Here is a 19731-nt window from a genome sequence, read left to right as displayed (position 1 = left end):
TGAAGATTCCAATCAAATAAAGGTTACGTATTAATAATTTTGCACATGCCCTTTCTAATGCTGGAAATATAGCTCTGTTTAGATTATTTACATACCTACCTATATTCCATCCACCCGTGTTGAGTCCCGGGTCTGACATACTTGAGCAAGAACCAGAGGAAGTAAAGCTAGGCTGCCAGGATGGAAGATAACAACAAAACATTAATGGGATAGCAAAGGCACCATCCCTGTGCTTAATATCATTTGGTAAAAATAAGCACTAACCTAAAAAAAAAGCACTAACCGGGAACTCATTCTACTCACATATCGGCTGTGGGACACGAGGTTGGAGGGACGATTAGGAAAGGGTCCAAAGGGGTTCAGTATTCCCTGTGGCCTGGACTGTGCTTCAAACACACTGCAAAGCATGGCCAGTGTCTGGACATCCCGGAGTTGACAATAATGGGCCAGCCTAGGGAAAGGAGGAAGAGATAATGAACCAAGACACGGGTTGAAAAAAAGGTTAACTATAACAATCTCAGAGATTTTTGGCAAGAGATGAATTCAATCTCATGAATTTTCCCATCAGTTAAAAGAGATTCTGATTTTAAACTCAATGGCAAGAACTAAGGCTTTCCATAGGTCAAATGGCTTGCTTTCTTTTTGATCTGGCTAAATATGGAATAGAATATAGTGCTATCCAGGGTGACCAATGACTCAGGTATCGTCCTGATGGGTTCTATCTAGCTTTCCATTCATATTTCCAAAATTCTAGTGTTTCCTATTCAAACGTAAAGCACAGTTACTAGTGCAGACTTGAGATGTCTGAAAGTCATGATCTTTTGGTAAACATTTATTTTGAGGCAGACAAGTGCTTCCCTCTGGTTTCCTATTATTTTCATCACAGGACCTACTCTAAAGCAATCGAGAAGCTGGCTGAAGGGGAACCCAGAAGCTCTTTGGGCTCAACGAGCTTTAAAGAAGCCCTGGGGCAGAGCTCTAAGTCTATCCTATTAGGAAAGAGCAAAAACTGTGTTACCAACTTGCTCTAACACTGGCATGTTAAAAGGAAAAAACATAAGGGCCTTGCTCTGAGAATAAATCATTACAGCAGGGCTACCTTACAGGGCTTGGCCCTTTATAATTTACAGAGTTCTCACACATATGATCTAAGTTTAACAGAAGGATCGTAAGATAGACAGAGTAGGTTTTACAAGAGGCCATCAAAAACAGGTATTAGTCTAGAGTCTGTTCTCAGTTAGGTAAAGCAAGACGTGGCCCATAGGAATGGAGAGAATCTCTTCACAATGCTGAGGAGTCAGCTTGTCTTGTTGGGGAGCCTATCCAGGAAAAATTATATGGCTAAGTCTTATCAAATCTCCATTTTATAAGATTAAAGTGCCATGAACTTAATGCAGACTTGATGGTCTCAAGCAACCGGACTGACCATCAAAGAGCAAACTTGAGAAAGGAGCAGCAAACAGTGACTCCCAAAGCAATTTTCCATTATGAAAATAGCAGCTTAGCAGTTCTATACAATGGAACTTTCTACTTCAAGAGGACTCACGTCTACATTATTAGGATAAGGTAGTCAAAGAGCCAAACAAAAATCTTCAAAGTCTATGTGTGTATGAGGAAGAGTTTCTTAATAAAGAAACAGACTTTATTCTATACCTTCTTCTTAACCCATGTCATGGAAACCAGATGAATGTTTTAATGAATAGATTTCAACCCCATTACAACCCTTTAACTTCCCACAGCCCTTAGCCTTTGAAAACCCACAGTGGGGGCAGCTAGATGGCACAGTGGTTAAAGTGCTGGCCCTGGATTCAGGAGTACCTGAGTTCAAATCTAGCCTCAGACACTTGACATTTACTAGCTGTGTGACCCTGGGCAAGTCACTTAACCCCCAATGCCCCGCAAAAAAAAAAAAGAAAAGAAAGAAAAAAAAAAGAAAACCCACAGGGACTCCAACAGTTGCCGCCCAAATGGATGTCGGGCCCATGGTGTCTCCAAATCTGGATCAGACTTTGGACCAAGGCAAAGGTCGGTAGCTACCGTAGCCAGAGACCAAACCTGGAAAGACCAAAGAGAGACATTTACATATACCCAAGTGAGGATAAGACCAGAGGCAGTGAAATAAAACTCACCTACTTCACAAGGATATGCAAGTAGTTTAATTAACCCTCATTACCCAAGACGAGGTTAGAGAATTCAGTACTCCCCAAAAAAGCCCATTACATGTGATTTTGCCTGGCCTTATACCATTTAAGACATCTGTCGGTGACTTGGGTAAAAGCTTAGATGATATGCTTATCAAACTGGCAGCTAACGCAAAGCTAGGAGGAAGATCTGGCTAACCTACAGCCTTCAGAAAGTTTGCCGCGCTGGGCCACTGAATAAGATAATATGTCATTTTGATTAAAAGGATTAACTTCACAAGTAGAAGATAGAGGAGAGACGGCCAGACCACAGTGCTTCAACATGGCTGTGTCCCCAGTGTGTGATGGAAACTGAGCAGGTCAATACTGTCAAGCTGAGGTTACACATAGAGAGGCAGAAAGTCCAGGAATAAAGAGGGTGGAGGCCTGCTTCCCTCAGCCCTGGGGTATGATGGTTAGCTTTGGGTACTACATTCAGGAAAGATGCTAGAAAGAAGAGCCTCCAGATGGCAGTGGACAGGATGAAGGGCTATGAACTCATACCACATAAGCATTAGCTCAAAGACCTGGGCATGTTTAGCTTGGAGAAGAGAAGACATGGGGCAGGGGTTCTTAAGCTGGGCTCTGTGAACTTCTTTTTTTTAATAAACATTTTGATAAATATATTTCGATAGAATTGGCTTCCTTTGGGGCAGCTAGATGGCACAGTGAACAGTGCACTGGCCCTGGAGTCACGAGGATATGAGTTCCTGAGCTCAAATCTTACCTCAGACATGATACTTACTAGCTGTGTGACCCTGGGCAAGTCACTTAACCCTGACTGCCTTGCAAAAAAAAAAAAGGGGGTGTGTGTTGGGAATTGGGAACCTACTGCCTTCCAAAGCATCCCATTTTGTCATATTACTACAATGTATGTTATTTTCTTTATAACAACTGATCTGCTCTCCAAAATTTGGACCCATTGTTTCTAATTCTGTATGACTTCTTCTTACCTAATTTTTTTTACTTTAAATAAAAATGGTTATTAAAAATGGCCTTCCTTTATGATAGTCAATGTATTTCATACACTGAATGACATTACTCTAAGAAGGGGTCCATAGGCTTTCCCAGGCTGCCAAAGTTGGACAAGATAGAAAAAAATTCTAAGCTACCTTTAATTTAGGAATAAAATGACAGATGTCTTTAAAAAAATTTAAATAAAGGGCTATCAAGTGGAAGAGAGATCAGATTTGTTTAGTATGGCCCTAGAAAAAAGAACCAGGAACAGTGAGAGGAAGTTAGAGAAAGGCAAATTTGGAACACTTAGAGCTATCTTCAAGTGACCTCAGAAGTTAGCTGGTTCTACCTCACTGTGGAAAGAAAGGCTTATCAACTACTTGGTGTGAATCCTGTAAGGTCACTGAAGTCTCTTCCAAAAGTCAGAGTCTGGGATTCTTTTCTACACTCTCCCTGCTGCCTCTTTTGGTCCCTTAGGTTATCTGGAAAGAAAAGGAACCTCCAGATTCCTCTTTTGGAAGCCTTGCTAGTTCATCTTTCCTTTTGAAATGTAGGTTGTCTTCACTGCATTCATTTCGCTTCACCAATTTGGGTGTCATCCTTGTGCAGGGGCCATGCTAATCTTCTCTGTATCACTCTAATTTTTAGCATATGTGCTGCCGAAGCGAGCACTACTGCATTCATTTCAAAGTAGGAATCTTGAAGAACTCTGCTGTAGTACTTTTACACAACCTATTCTCTTACTCTGAAGTGGAGGGATTGCGATTTCCTTTTTACTGACATCAAGCTGAGAGCGTGCCTCCATCACTGTTAGCTTAGGGAGCTTAGGTAATAACACGTGACTCCATTGCTATTGAGTGGAAATGACAAAGTTTCTGCCCTCAAGGAGTATATTTTGTAAACATACTATAATTATTTATATGTGGACATACTGTATCTCCCTTGCAGAATCTAAGTTCCTTGAGGGCAGGGACTATATCACTTTTGCATTTGTAACCCCAGCAACTAGGACAGTGCCTGACACATTTATTGATTAATTGATGATCAAATACATAAAACAGTAAACAATGCCTCAGTTTATGTAACTTGAATTATAGATATGTAAACAAGAATTACAGAAACTGTCATTTGCTGAAGAGAAAATGAGATGGGGAGGCGGTCTTTTTGCACTCACCTACCAGATCCCTGATACTCATTCCACTTAACTAACACTTGGCTGGAAAGAGGCAGTTATTCTAAGAGAACATGCATTTCTGTTGGTTCACTAACATCAGCTCCTCATTTTTGGTAACTGCCTAATAGATTTTTAATTTAAATTTTTTTTTTTGGTGGGGCAATGAGGGTTAAGTGACTTGCCTAGGGTCACACAGCTAGTAAGTATCAAGTGTCTGAGGCTGGATTTGAACTCAGGTCCTCCTGAATCCAGGGCCAGGGCTTTATCCACTGTAGCACCTAGCTGCCCCTTAATAGATTTTTGGCAGCAAATTTAGTTGCTGGATTTTGCTATGAATGGTCTTGAACCACTAATAAACTCAGGGGAAACATGCCCTGAAGTCCTCCATCAGAAATAGTGACACAGTTTAGTTCTGTAGATCCTTGCTGAGCAAAAAGCATATGCTACTGATCCAACCATTCGGGAGAGCAATTTGGAACTATGCCCAAAGGGCTATGGGGCTGTGCATAGCCTTTGACCCAGTAAACACTAATACTAGGTCTGTATCCCAAAGAGATCATAAAAAAGGGTAAAGGACCCACATGTACAAAAATATTTGTAACAGATCTCTCAGATTTGGAAACTGAGGAGATGCCCATCAATTAGGGAATGACTGAACAAGTTGTGATATATGAATGTAATGGAATACTATTGTGCTGTAAGAAATGATGAGCAGGCAGATTTCAGAAAAACCCGATGCTGTGGAAGTGAGCAGAACCAGGAGAACATTGTACACAGTAATAGCAACATTGTGTGATGATCAACTGTGAAAGATTTAGCTCTTCTCAGCAATACAATGATCTAAGATAATTTCAAAGGACTCATGATGGAAAATGTTCTCCAAATCCAGAAAAAAGAAATGTGGAATCTGAATGCAGATTGAACCATACTGCTTCTACTTTTTGTTGTTGTGGTTTTTATTTTTTGAGGTTTTTCCCTTTGTTCTGATTCTTCTTTCACAACAAGACTAATGCACAAACATGTTTAATGTTATTGTACATATATAACCTATATCATATTTCTATCTTGGGGAGGAAGAGAGGAGGAGTGAGGGAGAAAAATTTAGAACTCAAAAATGTTGAAAACTATCTTTTTTTAAAAGTAATAAATACTTTAATTTATAGTTTTGGGTTCCAATTTTCATCCTTCCTTCCCTCCCTTCCTGTTTCCCTCCCTGAGGAGGTAAGCAATCAGATATAGGTTATACATGTACAATTATGTAAAACATTACCATATTAGTCATTTTGTATAAGATAACTTGAATAAAAGAAAAAATGAAAGTGAAAAATAGTATGCTTTATTCTGTATTCCATCAATATCAGTACTTTCTTTGGAGGTGGATAGTATATTTCATCAAGAGTCCTTTGGGATTGTCTTAGATCATTGTATTATCAAGAATAGCTAAGTCATTCCCAGTTCTTCATCAAACAATATTGCTGTCTCTGAACAATGTTCTCTTGGTTCTGCTCACTTCACTATACATCAGTTCATACAAGTCTTTCCAGGCCTTTCTGAAATCATCCTGCTTGTCATTTCTTATAGACCAATAATAGTCCATCACTGTCATACAGCACAGCTTTTTTAGCCATTCCCCAATGGATTCGATTTCCAATTCTTAGCCACCACAAAAAGATTGGCTATAAATATTTTTTGTACAAATAGGTCTTTTTATTTTGGGGGGGATGTCTTTGGGATATAAACCTAGCAGTGGTATTGCTGGATCAAAAGGTATGCACAGTTCTATAGCCCTTTGGGCATAATTCCAAACTGTTCTCCAGAATGGTTGGATCTTTTTACAATTCCACCAACAGTAGATTAGTGTCCCAGCTTTCTCATAGCCCCTCCAACATCCAATATTTTCCATTTTTGTTATATTGAAAACTATCTTTACATGTAACTGGAAAAAAACAAAACACTATTAAGATTGAAAAAAGAAAAAAGAAAGAGTTCACATGGGAGGTAGTCCCTGAATTGTTCTTTGAAAAGATGAAGGAATTAACCTTTTCCCAAATAAAAAATCATTGGGGGGGGGGGAGGCACCTGCTATCTTTAATGTATGGCTTGAGGCATAAATTAAAGGAAGCAAAAAAAAAGATTTTTACAAGTATTTTTACCAACCTGTCATTTCACCAAACTTTATTAAGATAGCTACTAATAGAGACAGAGTAGTTCTATTCTAGAACATTACTGAAAATACTAAGTTGTTAAGAGTCATTCTGCTTCAAAGAAAGACATTCATACCAACAATAAGTCATGGGAGGGGAAATCAAATATATGCTTATCCAAGAATGCTAAGAATCTCTGGGTTTGGATCCTCTTAGAAACAGGTTAAACCCATAATTCCCATCACAAATCCCAAAGAATTAAACAAATTTAGCAGTGTTGGCTAGAAGACTTTGATGTGCTGAATGGGAGATATTAAGGATTTTTTTTTATTTAGAAAAAAAAAATCAGGGTCTCTTGTTTGGAGGAGAGATAAGAAAAAAAGTTAAAGTGAACATGAGTCAGGTGGGAAGTGGCCTGTTCCCCTTACAGCCCAACCCTAATACCATGCAAAAGGGATGTTGTATAAATGACAAGATTCAAAAATAGAACGTTAGTGAAGGACATTCAAGTACAAGATGTTTAACACTGGCCAAGGAAACAACAAAACACTTAGTGCTTGGGAAGGTGCTCAAGTCCTCTGTGTTGGCCTAGGGCCACCAAGAGAGGAGTCTGACACTGCACACTTGAAAATGCCATCCCAGCAGAAATGCAGCCAGAGTGAGCAGCCCATTCCAGGAATAAGGCCCAGCTCTGAGGCACTGCTCTCTCTGCAAGGGGAGTCGGTACCTGCACTAGATCCTTGCGCCCCACAAGCGAGGCAGAGGCAGCATTCTTCTGGCAGGTCTCCTGAATGTCATGGATATTCAGTCTGAAAAACAAGCAGCAAAATGAGTCTTCCCAGACCACCTTCCCAAATGAACCACTGTCAGTTTTAAACAGAGACAGATGGACAAACAGAAATAGATGGAGGTGAAAGGGATCCTAGAAATAATTGAGTCATTTTTCTGTTTTCATGAAGCCTTCTTCTCCTTGCTCTACTGAAGCAAACATCAGCTGGGGCTTCATCCAATGCTGTGGGAAGGGACCTGGCGCCAAAGTATAATAACTCACTATTCTGGGAAGTCAGGAAAGGCTATGTAGCTAGGTACCTATCTTCCAACCAATTTTTCTATGCTTTAACGAAAGCTTTCAAGGGACATAGGAACCATGAAAATGGACTTTGATGAGAACAGTTTGCATATAAAGCCCCAAAGAATGGGTTTTTGACATTCAGAAAAAAGAACTGCAGAAACAAACATGTGTAATGTAACCTTAGAGCAGCTAGGTGGCACCATAGTGGATAGAGTGTTTGGCCTGGAGAAGACTGAGTTAAAATCCAGCCTCAGGCACTTATTAGCTGTGTGACCCTGGACAAGTCACTCAACCCTGTTTGCCTCACTTCCTGATCTGTAAAATGAGCTGGAGAAGGAAATGGCAAACCACTCCAGTATCTTTGCTAAGAAAACTCCAAATGGGGTCACAAAGAGTTGGACACAACTGAAAATGACTGAACAATGATAATAATGCAATCTTTAATTTCCAAGTACACAAAAGACTCCTAGAATTTTCTACTTACATGTAGAGTTCTCCTAGTGATTTGTGGACAGGAAGTAAGCAGGCAATATCCTGGATTATGACTTTTCCAGCTGCTTTGATTGGGCGGTTGCCAGAGTCTGTACCCTCCCGTTTGCTCTTCCATCTCCGTGATTTCTAGGGGAAGAGATGAAAACATGTTAGTGACGGGTCGCCAAGAAAACCAACCTAGAACTGAACAGCTCAATGGGTTCCCTAGTCTACAAAGACCTTCCATTGCAAGCACGCCCATAGCAAGGCAGCGAATTCTGGAAGTAAAATAATGACAACGGCAATGAACTCTTAGTCCAAAAATCCCAGAAAAGGTTGTCAGTGCCTAGTACAGGAGTTTGCAGTTGATAAGTGTTTAATGACTGCATACTGACTTTTCATCTGACTGAAGCTAGAACAAAACAGAGGTAAAGATAGCAAAAAGCCATCCGAAACGAAAGAACCTAAAAACCTCTTTTAGTTCTGTCCATCACTTTAATCAAAGTTCTGTGTTTGAAGTGGCATCCATTTTTCATTCTTTCAGTCAAATCCAATAGCATCTGTTTAAATTTTTCATTAGGGCACAGCAATGTGGGTGTTGCAATCTGATACATGCTGAGCAAAATCACCACTCTTACTAGGTGAGGAGAGAAACTAGGTGGCTGTAAAATGACATAGCCTGAATGATTCCTATTACAATTACTAGTCATCATTTCTACTAGTCGCCTAAGAACGCTAAACATGTCTAGGAAGTAGAGAGACTGTGGCATTGGACATAAAATGCTTCACATGCAATTTCAATGGATCTATCTGTGTGAAATTCTCCTTGCAGTGAGAATGATCAATGTATACTTCCCATCTGGCTTTTTTTCAGCAACATTAATCACGAGATCAAAGCTTTATCATACTCTAGCCCTTGAGGTAAGTAAGGCCATGGTTATTCCCAGGATAGGAGCACTGGGCAAGGAAGTAAACGTACCTCCTGCTGTGGGGATGCCTTCTAGTGCTAACGGACCTTTTCAACCCACACCACTCTATCTGTAACTAAGCTCATCTCAACAAAACCCATCTCTCATTTCTTAAATCACAAGCCAGGTTGAGGTCCTTTTTGACCCAAGGATCTCTCTCCTGAAAGATTCCCTAAAGAAGGTTAATCAATTCTTCTCCTTAAGGGATCATTAAGTGCTACAGAAACACCCTGAGTTATAAACTAAGAACCTGAAGTTAGGTCATGGCAGGTAAATGAAGGAATACCTTGCTTTAAGTACCTGTGAGTTAACATGTAAGTACATTGTCAATTGAGACCTGAATCCAATTTTTCTTAAGGAACATTTTCCACATTTAATCATAAACAGAATTATGCTGCAATGTCAGAGGAAGATTAATTCATAATGGCTAGATAGCCCATCAGTTCTTTCAGCATTTTCCTTAAGCATATCTATGTGCATGCTGATAAAACAAATTAATATTTCAATGATCCAACAATGAAATGCATGCAAGTGGAGAAGTGCCCAAATCCTAAGCAAATTAGTATGTTAAAAGGTAACAGACTGTCAGAATAGGCTGGAGCCAGGCAATGTTGACAGCTAGAACATGCACACACATTATCATGTAATAAATACCATTTGACAATAACACACATCCCAGCATTCATCTACCATTCCTCTGTGCAGTGACCCAAATAGTGCCTAGTTATTTGCTCGTGTTTGCTAAGTCAATTACAAAATGAATAATTAAGCTCATTCTTACTATAATGGTATCCAAACTTCTAATGGCATAGACTGTGCTAGAGGTTATTCTGTCGTGGGAACCAATGAAGTGGCTCAGATGAGGAGTTAGCTTGCTACCATAGCCATAGTGACTGAACATTTCTAAGCAAAAGCAGGGTCTATCTAACAGCATCCCTCTTTCAAAAACTAAATAGTGCTCAGCTTCAGTTAGTCTTCTGTGGTGGATAAGTTTACTAAAAGGCTGTTAAATCAACCTTCCTGGAAGCCAAACCAGGTACTAATATGTATAAATGTAAACATATGTTGAGAAAAATAAAGCACTTAAATATGTGAACGATTCACTCATGCTAATAGTTTAACGATACACTAGGTAGAAATAAATGAGAGTTCCTCATAGAAATGGTTTCTACTATTTTATAAGTAGCAAGTGCTATAGAAAACAACAACATTAACTAATTACATGGCAGCTTTCTGGCATCTTAGTTTTCATCAATAAAAAAGTCATACCTATTAAAACATGGGCTGTATGCAGAAAATATCTCATGTGCAAATATACTGGCCAATACACTGCAAAATGACAGGTGGTAATTACAGCACTAAGCTTGGAGTAACAAGTAGAAGGGTTAAATCTGGGCTGTATCTGTGCTGAGTTCCAATTCCACCTGGTGATGATCTTGGCCTAATTTAATATTCCTTGACTTCAACTGGTATCAGATTCCTCATTTGTTAAATGAAGATAATACAAATTTGCACTAATTACCTTTCCTCCATCCCCAGCTTGTAAAAGTCAAATGAAAATGTAAATGGAAGCTCTCTGTACCACTCTGTAAATGTGAGCTATTACTATTTCTTTACTGGGATTGCTTAAGGAGCTTACAGAACATTAAATGTGAAGGGGTTATATTTCAGACTTAGTTCTGTGGCTTCCACAGGTTGCAACCCAAAATGCTTTGATAACTTTCCGTAGTTACCTACTTTTATTGAATTGGCAGAACCTGAACCTAGGGTTCTGGGGACTTCCTGATTATTCTTTCAGCATCTCAAGTCTTCTGGGGGTTACTTAATTCTGTACCAGAAATGCAGTGCGTTATGGAGGCTTGGAAGACTATATTCAGGGTCTAAACCATAGAGGTAGCTGCCTCCAATAATCAATCTATAGAAGCCACTTTAAGATTCAGTCTTGTAACTCAACAAAAGGATAACTACATAAAGTTTAGAGATGGTTAAGCCTAGATGACTCCATGGGACAAAATATTTATGTATAATATCTGGCTACAAAAAAGAGTCCAAGCTTTTATACAAAGCCAAACAATCTGGAACACCAGATAGGCAAAAGCTATAGTGGGTTAGGGCCCTCTGACCACTAATGGCTGGCTTGAATCTTTTGGCCTCTATTGAATAGTTTGAGCCCTTGCCAGGTGACTAAGCAATTTTCTATGTGCCCTTTATAGTACCTTGGCAGATAAATTAAATATTCCATTTTTGCTTCTCCTAATTGGGTTTCCTCCCTTAATATTTTCTCCCACCACTCTGCAAGTTACTTCTGTAATCCTAGCCATCAGAAGAAAACATGGGTTCCTTACTCGATTCCCTGGGCCTATCCAGCAATGACTATCAACATTTCGTGGAGAGCAGAAGGTCACTGAAGGTCACTGAAGTCACATACCTTGCATTGCTCCAGTCTCATTCTGACAAGCCTAAATGTAAAATATTTCTAATGTTTGATACAGGACCCAGAATCTCTCTTATGATTTTTGGAACAACACATCAGTGGTAGGAAGTACTCCTACCACAGGGATTCAGAGTCAAGGGGAAGACAAATAAAGGGAGACAAAGACAAACTGAAAGACGTGCCAATTACTATGATAACCAACTGAGACCCAATCAGCCATTTTATGCATGTGGAATCAAAGAGTTCACATAATTATGGGGAGGAAAGAAATGGAGTAGGTATTGAGAGAGAGGATTGGTGAAAAAAAACCACTGAATAATGACCAAAAGCCAGCTCACAATTGTACCACCAGATTTAAGCATGTCATTGTCACCTGAGGCAACAGTGATGCCACTAAATGGGTTAAATGTAAAAACATATAGCCCAAGAATAAGCCGCCAACTGCTTCGTAGTAATCCCAATTAACCCTGCACAATCAGCAAAATGGGGCACAACCCAGACTCTTTTCCAGGTTCCTTCAGAACTGTGGAAATTCAGTAACCGGGTTGGCTCAGTAGGGTCCTTTGGTGATGGTGGCTGCATCAGGGATTCTCACTGACAACAGCTAGCATTAGGGTGATTCATTCCACTAGGACTCCTGGTGTCAACTTTCTATGTGAAAATGAATAAGGATTATTCTTCAACTTTTTTGTACACACACACACACACACACACACACACACACACACGCACACACGCACACACGCACACACACACGCACACACACACACACAATCTATACACATACAATGAGGTGTGTGTGGATTGGCCTTAGAGCCCGCAAGAGTTAGGCTCAAATTTCAACTTGGAGGCACACCGGCTATGTGACCTCACGTCCCTCAACCTCTCAGTGCCCCAGACAAGTCTCTAAGATGGAAGTTGTAGAACAGATGCTGATGTGCATCAGGAGCAGGCATTTTCTCATCAGAAACTCCCCACACCAATGAGATCACAAGCCCAGACACACACACATGCACGCATGCACACACACACCCACACCCACGCACACACACCCATGCACACACACCCCCTCTATCCTTGGCACAACTTTCATCAATTTCAATGAGTGGGTGAGAAGAGGCCAGAAGAAGGTAGATAGTCAACAGAAATGAATTTGTTTTAAAAGAATGTCTATAAATAAAGATTTTGTTATAAGAGATGAATGAAAAAAATTCTTCCATTGAAAACTCCCTAAGGAACTGATTGTGATATACCCAGTGCCAGGCAGGGCGTGTGGATATGAACCTCCTCTGAAAGGAGTGAAACTGCTGAGAGAGGAAGTGGCCGACCCCTCTCACACCTTCCTCTGGCTTCCTCTACCCCCAAAGTGGCTTGTTTTGAATCTCTCAGAAACAACATGCATTCAAAGTGAAATCCCAGTTAGCTGAAGTGTTCCAAAGGGGGTCACTTACAAGAAACCCAGAATTGGGGCCCACGTTCAGAAGTCCATTCGGGGTGTCTCTCTTGCAGCACCACTGCTGCCACCATTTGTGCCAACCACCCCATCTCCCACCCCGCCAAGGGGAAAGCACATCCATCTCTCTGGTTCAGAAAGCTACCCAGTCTGTTGTTTGGGTTTCTCAAAGCCAGGCAGGCGGCATTTTATTCTTGGGCCCTCAGATAGGAGACAGGGTTAGTTAAGGAGAGTATTAGCACAGCGCACAGTACCGGGAAGTCGTTAATTGCTTGTATGGACCAACGTCGCCGGGCAGAGCGAGGAGACATCTGTGCATGAAAACGTTACACCCAAGAGGAGGGAAGAAAAACACCAAGAAAATTAAAAAAGAAAAATATAGAGTAAAACGAAACTTCTCCACACATCTGCTGGATCAGAACACATTGTGATTACCATAAAATCACAACTGTACTTGTTGAAAAATAAAAACCTAAGAATTAACAGTACCTCGTTCTTTCACCACCCCACTCCCACCCCAATTCCAAACATGATGTCAGTCATAACCATTATCAGTCAAGATAGCATTTAAAGTTTGGGGAGGCTATGAGACCATCCAGAGTCCTGGGAAACCAGGATTCTGACCAAAGTTCAGAGAGGCTTGAAAGGTCTAAAGAATTCCCAGCCCTTAGACACAGAAAGATGCCTGGCCACACCTCGAACTAGGTGCAAAGAGGAGGCTGAGAAAGAGTCTGTACTGCTAAAACGGAGAAGCTCCTTCACAGACCTGACGTGTCTGAGAGTCATAAGCTACACACTTGGGGGATGGACCCCAGGGGAACACCTTGGATAAGCTGAGTCAAAATGCTGGGAAGAACCAAAGAGGGGTAGAGGAACAAGGAATAGCAGCAGAGGGGTAGTACTCTACTAGACACCCGGGCTAATAAAGTGGCCCTCTGATCATGAAATAGGGCACTAGAGGGCCCGACAGTACAAAAGTCAGTGACTGCAAGGAATCATGCAAGGCTCAAGGCCTCACCCACATGCAGGCTATTGTCCAATCATTTCAGTCACGGCCAAGTCTCCATGACCCCATTTGGGGCTTTTTCTTGGCTTTGATACTGGAGTGGTTGACCTTTCCTTCTCCAGCTCATTTTATAGATGAGGAAACTGAGGCAAACAGGGTGAAGCGACTTGCCCAGGGTCACACTGCTAGTGAGTGAGTGAGGCCAGATTTGAACTCAGAAAGATGAGTTTTCCTGGCTCTAGACCCAGGGCTCTATCTGCTGTGCCACCCAGCTGGCCCCTTCCACCCCCACCAACTTGAACAAGAAATCTAATGACCTGAGAGTCCCTTCTGTTTTCTAAGTCTCTACTAACACTCGCCCAGGCTTCAGATTCGGTTTCAATCCAAAGCAGAGACCATTTTGTTACCTAGAACAACACTAGAGTCAATACTCAGGTGATCTTACACACAAGCACGCCCCCACAAATCAAGGGTAGTGAAAAGTCAGCCCAAAACAGCTCACGTGCCTGTTTATGGACTTGATCCCCAAAGATTGGGCCTCGTCCCTTCACAAAACTTCATTCTGCAGTGGCGCTATACTTTATTCCGATTCATCCAAAGGGGTGAAGGGGAGAACTACAAGAAAGTAAAAATGCACAGGGGCAGCGAGGTGGTGCAGCGGATAGAGCACCGGCCCTGGAGTCAGGAGGACCTGAGTTCAAATCTGGCCTCAGGACACTTGACACTTACTAGCTGTGTGACCCTGGGCAAGTCATTTAACCCCAATTGCCTCACACACACATACACATACACGCGCTCGAGCACACACACACATGCACACACACACACACACACACACACACACACACACATAGAAAGGCAGGGGTATAAAAATCAAAAGGGAGGGTTCTTAAACGAGACCTTACAGAGACTCTCACCAAAAGGTCAAGTGACTGAGAGGTAGGATCAGGACACTTGTTCTCCAGAAGAGAGAAGCAATGATTCCCTAGAGATGGTGTCATTAGCCTGAGGCCTTGTTTTTATTTAATTTCTTAGACTTGTAGTTTTTTCTTTATTTTTCCATGGAAATGACTTGGTTGTAAAACAGACTTTATAAAGATGCAGGTTTCATTTTCAATGTGTTGCAACACTGAACGGGCACCACAAATGAACTCACTTTATCATTAGGAAAACAGTAGCCGACCAAGAGTCAGAAGACCGGTGTCCCAGCCATGACCTCACCCTCTGTGTCCCCTGGGCAAACAACTTGGCCTCTGAAGCTTAGGCTCTGCACCTGTTAATGAGGAGCCCTTTCTGGGTCCTGCTGAGGCTCACAAAAGACAATGTGTGTGGAAGTGTTCTGTAAAGGGTAGAGCACTATCCAGAAAAGAAATAATAATCCCTCTCACCACATGCTCCTATTCACCTGCTATTTGTTACCACTCGTAAAATCCATGGAAACCTCGCAGAAGCTCATGTGAAGTGCTTTTTTGTATGATGTGCCCAGGACAGGAGTGACAGTGACCCTAGACAAACCATGCCCCTCCCTCCCCTCTCCTAAGGAGTGCCGTGGTGTCTCTGGGTCCTCCAGCATGCACAGTGCTCAAAGGTCCACACTAACAGGAAACAACTTTGTCCCAAGGCCTTGTTATGTGCTGGCTGGGCTGCAGAATCAAGCTTGGGCTTCCCTAATTTGGCCTCTTCGGACACCAGGCTTATAAGGCCAATGGTGTGGGCAGAAGAGAACTCAGGATGGACTCTCCATCCAAAGTGTCCTCAGGGAACCTGCAACAGAACATGGGCGTGTCTGTGTTACTTGTTCCAGTAAACTCTCCTTTTGAAGAAGAGGCAAATGTTCTCCGTGTAAGGTAATGTAATTCTCTAGTACTGGAATATTTTTTATTGGATATAATTATCCAGCATTACAAGCTTCACAAAAATCACATTATCAGTAAGATAAAAAGTCACTTGGTAGGACTCTCAAGGACTGAAAGAGACGAAGAATCTCCTAACAAGAGCAGCTCATATCGAGAGACTGCTTTTAAGGTTTGCAAAGTTCTTTCCCAGATTATCTCATTGGAGCCTCATAATCACCTGAATGAAAAGAAGTAAGAAGGGAAAGATGCCTCAGATGACCAGTAAATGGGGTACTGTTGGGGGAAGGGGCAGGGGCAGCCTGCCGTAAGACAATGCAGCGTAACAGAAAGAAGCACAATAACAGAACCTCCGCGTTAGAAGGGACCTCAAAGGACCTTCCAGGCCAACCAGGACCTGAACCCTCTATCACTTCTCCAAGGGGATTTTCCCCTTTGGATCTTTGGAATCCTGACTCTACCACTAACTAGCTCTATGACTGGCTAAGTCGTGTCTGGGCACCTCAGCGTCTCCATTTGTCAACAAAGAGTGCTGGAGCAGAATCTTGTTAAGGTCCTCTCCAAAGGTACCATTTGGGGATGGTGAGCCCTTGGGATGCTAGGTAAAGGAAGCAGACGTGTGTGTGCTCTTGTTACACAGAGGTGTTGGCTAGCAGAGAAGGATGACAAATTATCTCCTATGAAATAATGTTGCTTAGGGCCAGATCTATCCATACCTAATAGTTCCCTGGCTCAAAGTCATCTTAATACTCCAAATTCAGTCCCATTGAATCCAATTACAGCTTGCAGTACTTTTAAAAATCTGGTCTTTAGTTTTTACTGGAGGGCTGAAAAGAATATACCATTGAAGGCAAAGGAAAGACACCTTCAGTAGGTCCTACAATTGGCTTAAAATTAAAAATAAAAATAGGACGTGCTTTAATTTGGTTACTTTGCTTTGGGGAATAAAATAGGTAAGAAAGACAATGGTACAATGAATGGATAGAAACCTGGCCTGAGGTCAGGAAAACCTCGATTCAAGTCCCACCTCTGACATATAGGTGACTGTGTGACTCTAGAAAAGGTATTTCACCTTTCAGTGGTCCAGACAACTCTGGAGCTATGATACGAAGCTCAGCTGCTGACCTGCATGGGTGGAAGGAGTTTGCTCATCAGGAGTTACTATGCTGATGAAATCCCAGGCCTGTAATTAGGGCCGTGCAATGGCTGTGCTTGTATTTCATGCAAGAGCCCCGCAGGCCTCATTTAAAAAAACAAAAAATAAAAACAACCCTCTAAGCCTAACCCTTGTTAAGGGCAATCAGGAAGATGCCCCATCTATGCTCACCCACTTCCCAAAGAAGCTGTGCTCTCCCCAGTATGGCTAAAAGTCCAGAGATTACTAAAAGCTTCAGGCCTTTGTCACAGAGGGTCAGTGAGTATCCTCAAGAACCTAGGAGCCCTGGCACAAGTTCAAGTGAGTTTTGTATCAAGAGATCCATTTCAATGGGAAGTTGGTCTGGCTTCTGAAAACACAAGGCCCATTAGAACTTAGCTTAAAAACGGACCTGCTACCAATTTAACATTTCTAAGTTTTCACAGCCATAGCCTTTAAACTCCTATGATTGCTTTTTTAATCACCAAGAAGTTTGTGTCCCACTTGAATCTTACAACATTCTTAGTCTTAAAAGGGTTAGACAGGGGGAAAAAACTGCCTAAGTGAACTCTGGACCACAAATGCTTTTGCTCAGATTGACTTGAGGACACTCCTAATTTGGTCTCTATCTTGCCATAGTAATAATTTCCTGATAAATAGTGTGAAACACCCCCCCCCCACACCACCCCAGCTGAGAACTCTTCTTCACACGAGAACAAAACAAAACAGGCCAAACTGCCCGAAAGAGCAATCAAGATCAATGGTACAGATGCCTCCATTCTATCCATTCCCCATTCTTAGCAGAAAGACACAAATACTAAGTCTTAGAAACATTAAGGTTTGGAGACTTTAGAATCACCAACATAATGGGTTAGCATTAGGAAAAACCTGAAGCTAACCCACTCTATATAAAATACTAAGATAGTTCACAAAATGAATGAAAATGAGTGAGGTTAGATGGGGAGTGAAGGAAGTGGGCCATCCCAAAACACAACAAAAAATATACACAGGCTGTTAAAATAATGGGAGAAGAGCCAAATCAGTGATCTGTGTGAAAAGCGGTGGCCTTGGGTGAGATTCTAAAATGCTGTTCTTGTCACCCAAGTTCCTCAAGGAACAAAAAACTAGGGAAAGTGACAAAAGCCCAAGTCCACTGATGCTGAAACTTACCCGTTCCTTATAGTAGAAGGAGCTGATAGAGACTTGCTCCTTCTCACTGCGAGTGGGGCTCCCACTGTACAAGCGTAGGTTACCAGGGGCTTCTGTGCGGATTTTCATTGGTGTGATCAAACCACTATGATAGGCAGACAAGGCTGACAGAGACCTGGAATTGAAGAGTGAAGATACAGCGTTGTTGGAACAAGGGAGAGTTGGGGAGTTAGGGGGACGGAGGAGAGAGGTGGGGAGGGAGGGAGAGAACGAACAGGCAACTCTAAGTGGTGTTCAACAACAAAATCAGTTTGCTGCTTCAGTGACCTGTGACATGTGGATATAATTTCAGGGTATCTGGTATCATTCCCAAGCTGCTGAAATGCAAAAGTTCTCCTAACTTAAGACTTGATCTGATTTAACCAATGCTTTTACTAAGCTTCTCCCTCTATGTGTTTGACAGTGAACTGCCACGAGAAAGGTCAGTCTGTCAGTAGAAACGAAGGAGGCTGACTCCTCCCTGAAGAGGAGAGAGAAGCTGAGTTCATCAAAGAAATTCCTTCACTGCCCTGGACCAAAGTCAGTAGTGTATTGTTCGAAGCTCCTATTAACAGTCCAAGTGCTCTTGGTCTTATAAGCACAGACCTCTTGTGCAGCTTTCCAAACACACCTAGGAGTAGGTTCTGTCGGAGAAACTGCTCGATGCATTGTCATGGGTCTTGTGAAATACACCAGGTAACCTGAAGAAAGGAGATACCAAACAAATCAGCCGATATCACTGAAGCTGAACATGGAAAACCAAAAGTAAAGCATAGATCCCATACATCCTCACCATGCTAGAAAAATATAACCTGGGGTTCAGGATAATGTCCTATTGCTAGATCCAGAGGGACCACAACTCAGGACTGGGAAGTGGCCCGTTTAAACACTGACAGACAACTGGGAAACTTTCTGGGTTCTCGTAGAATAGAAAATTACTAATTCTAGGTGAGTAATGGTGACAGCAAACATCTCACTGGTTCAAGAGAGAGAGAACCATAAGAAGGGTGTTGATATGAAATGCTCCCTGAAGCCCTGATGGAGGGCACCTGTCCCACATGTGGAACAAAATCATCCTGTGACCATTGTGTTCCTCTGGCTATTAGTCAATTGCCTGCTTTAGGCCTCCAGCAGCCCAACTGTGCTAAGACCTTGGAAGACACCCTAAAATACTTCTACAAGCTTGCAGTTGTTGGTTCTTAGAATGCACCTGAAGTAAGAACTGCCACATCTGCCACATCTGCCACATCTGCCACTCTGGAAAACCACCTCTCCCAGAGCATGGGGCTCCAAGCTCTGCAATCTGTGGGTGTCTCCACAGAACCAAACATCTTCCTGAATTACTTTTGCCAAATAGAATTATAACATAGGTGTGCCCTGCACTGACCAGAGTCAGGTTAAACATAATCAAGAAGCACAGCTGGCATACAGCTGTCCTTTGCTCTGTACCTCCAAAATCCATTCGATTAATACCCTGGAAGTGAGTTAAGATTTTTTTTTTTTTTGGTGGGGCAATGGGGGTTAAGTGACTTGCCCAAGGTCACACAGCTAGTAAGTGTCAAGTGTCTGAGGCCAGATTTGAACTCAGGTACTCCTGAATCCAGGGCCAGTGCTTTATCCACTGTGCCACCTAGCAGCCCCCAGTTAAGATTTTTAAATGGCAATTCACAGAATGAGTCCATCCCTCCCATTCTCT

At 42.0% G+C, this 19731-nt stretch overlaps 1 protein-coding gene and 1 non-coding gene across 6 annotated transcripts in view; both read right to left on the bottom strand.

Moving 5' to 3' along the window:
• Positions 1 to 19731, bottom strand: part of WDR59 (WD repeat domain 59) — a 66720-nt gene that overhangs the window by 3996 nt on the left and 42993 nt on the right. For 2 of the 5 annotated variants that reach the window (XR_006354916.1, XM_043986599.1), the window contains exons 17-24: positions 18667 to 18736; positions 18018 to 18171; positions 13108 to 13164; positions 8012 to 8145; positions 7183 to 7264; positions 1943 to 2055; positions 304 to 451; positions 96 to 172 (exon numbers count right to left, since the gene is read on the bottom strand). Coding sequence is in view for 3 of the 5 variants with exons in the window: in XM_043986599.1 (XP_043842534.1) it covers positions 96 to 172; positions 304 to 451; positions 1943 to 2055; positions 7183 to 7264; positions 8012 to 8145; positions 13108 to 13164; positions 18018 to 18171; positions 18667 to 18736 (835 nt within the window). In the remaining 2 variants the exon portion in view is untranslated. The remainder of the gene's footprint in view (positions 1 to 95; positions 173 to 303; positions 452 to 1942; positions 2056 to 7182; positions 7265 to 8011; positions 8146 to 13107; positions 13165 to 18017; positions 18172 to 18666; positions 18737 to 19731) is intronic. The other 3 variants (XR_006354917.1, XM_043986597.1, XM_043986598.1) reach the window with 2 other exon arrangements.
• Positions 3702 to 3809, bottom strand: LOC122744928. The gene has a single exon (XR_006355259.1). It is a non-coding gene; the product is annotated as a U6 spliceosomal RNA (small nuclear RNA).

This window comes from Dromiciops gliroides, chromosome 2 (genome assembly GCF_019393635.1).
Source record: "Dromiciops gliroides isolate mDroGli1 chromosome 2, mDroGli1.pri, whole genome shotgun sequence".
NCBI classification, from domain to species: domain Eukaryota; kingdom Metazoa; phylum Chordata; class Mammalia; order Microbiotheria; family Microbiotheriidae; genus Dromiciops; species Dromiciops gliroides.
The sequence above is the reverse complement of the archived record's forward strand: the minus strand, read 5'-3'. Positions and strand labels throughout refer to the sequence as shown.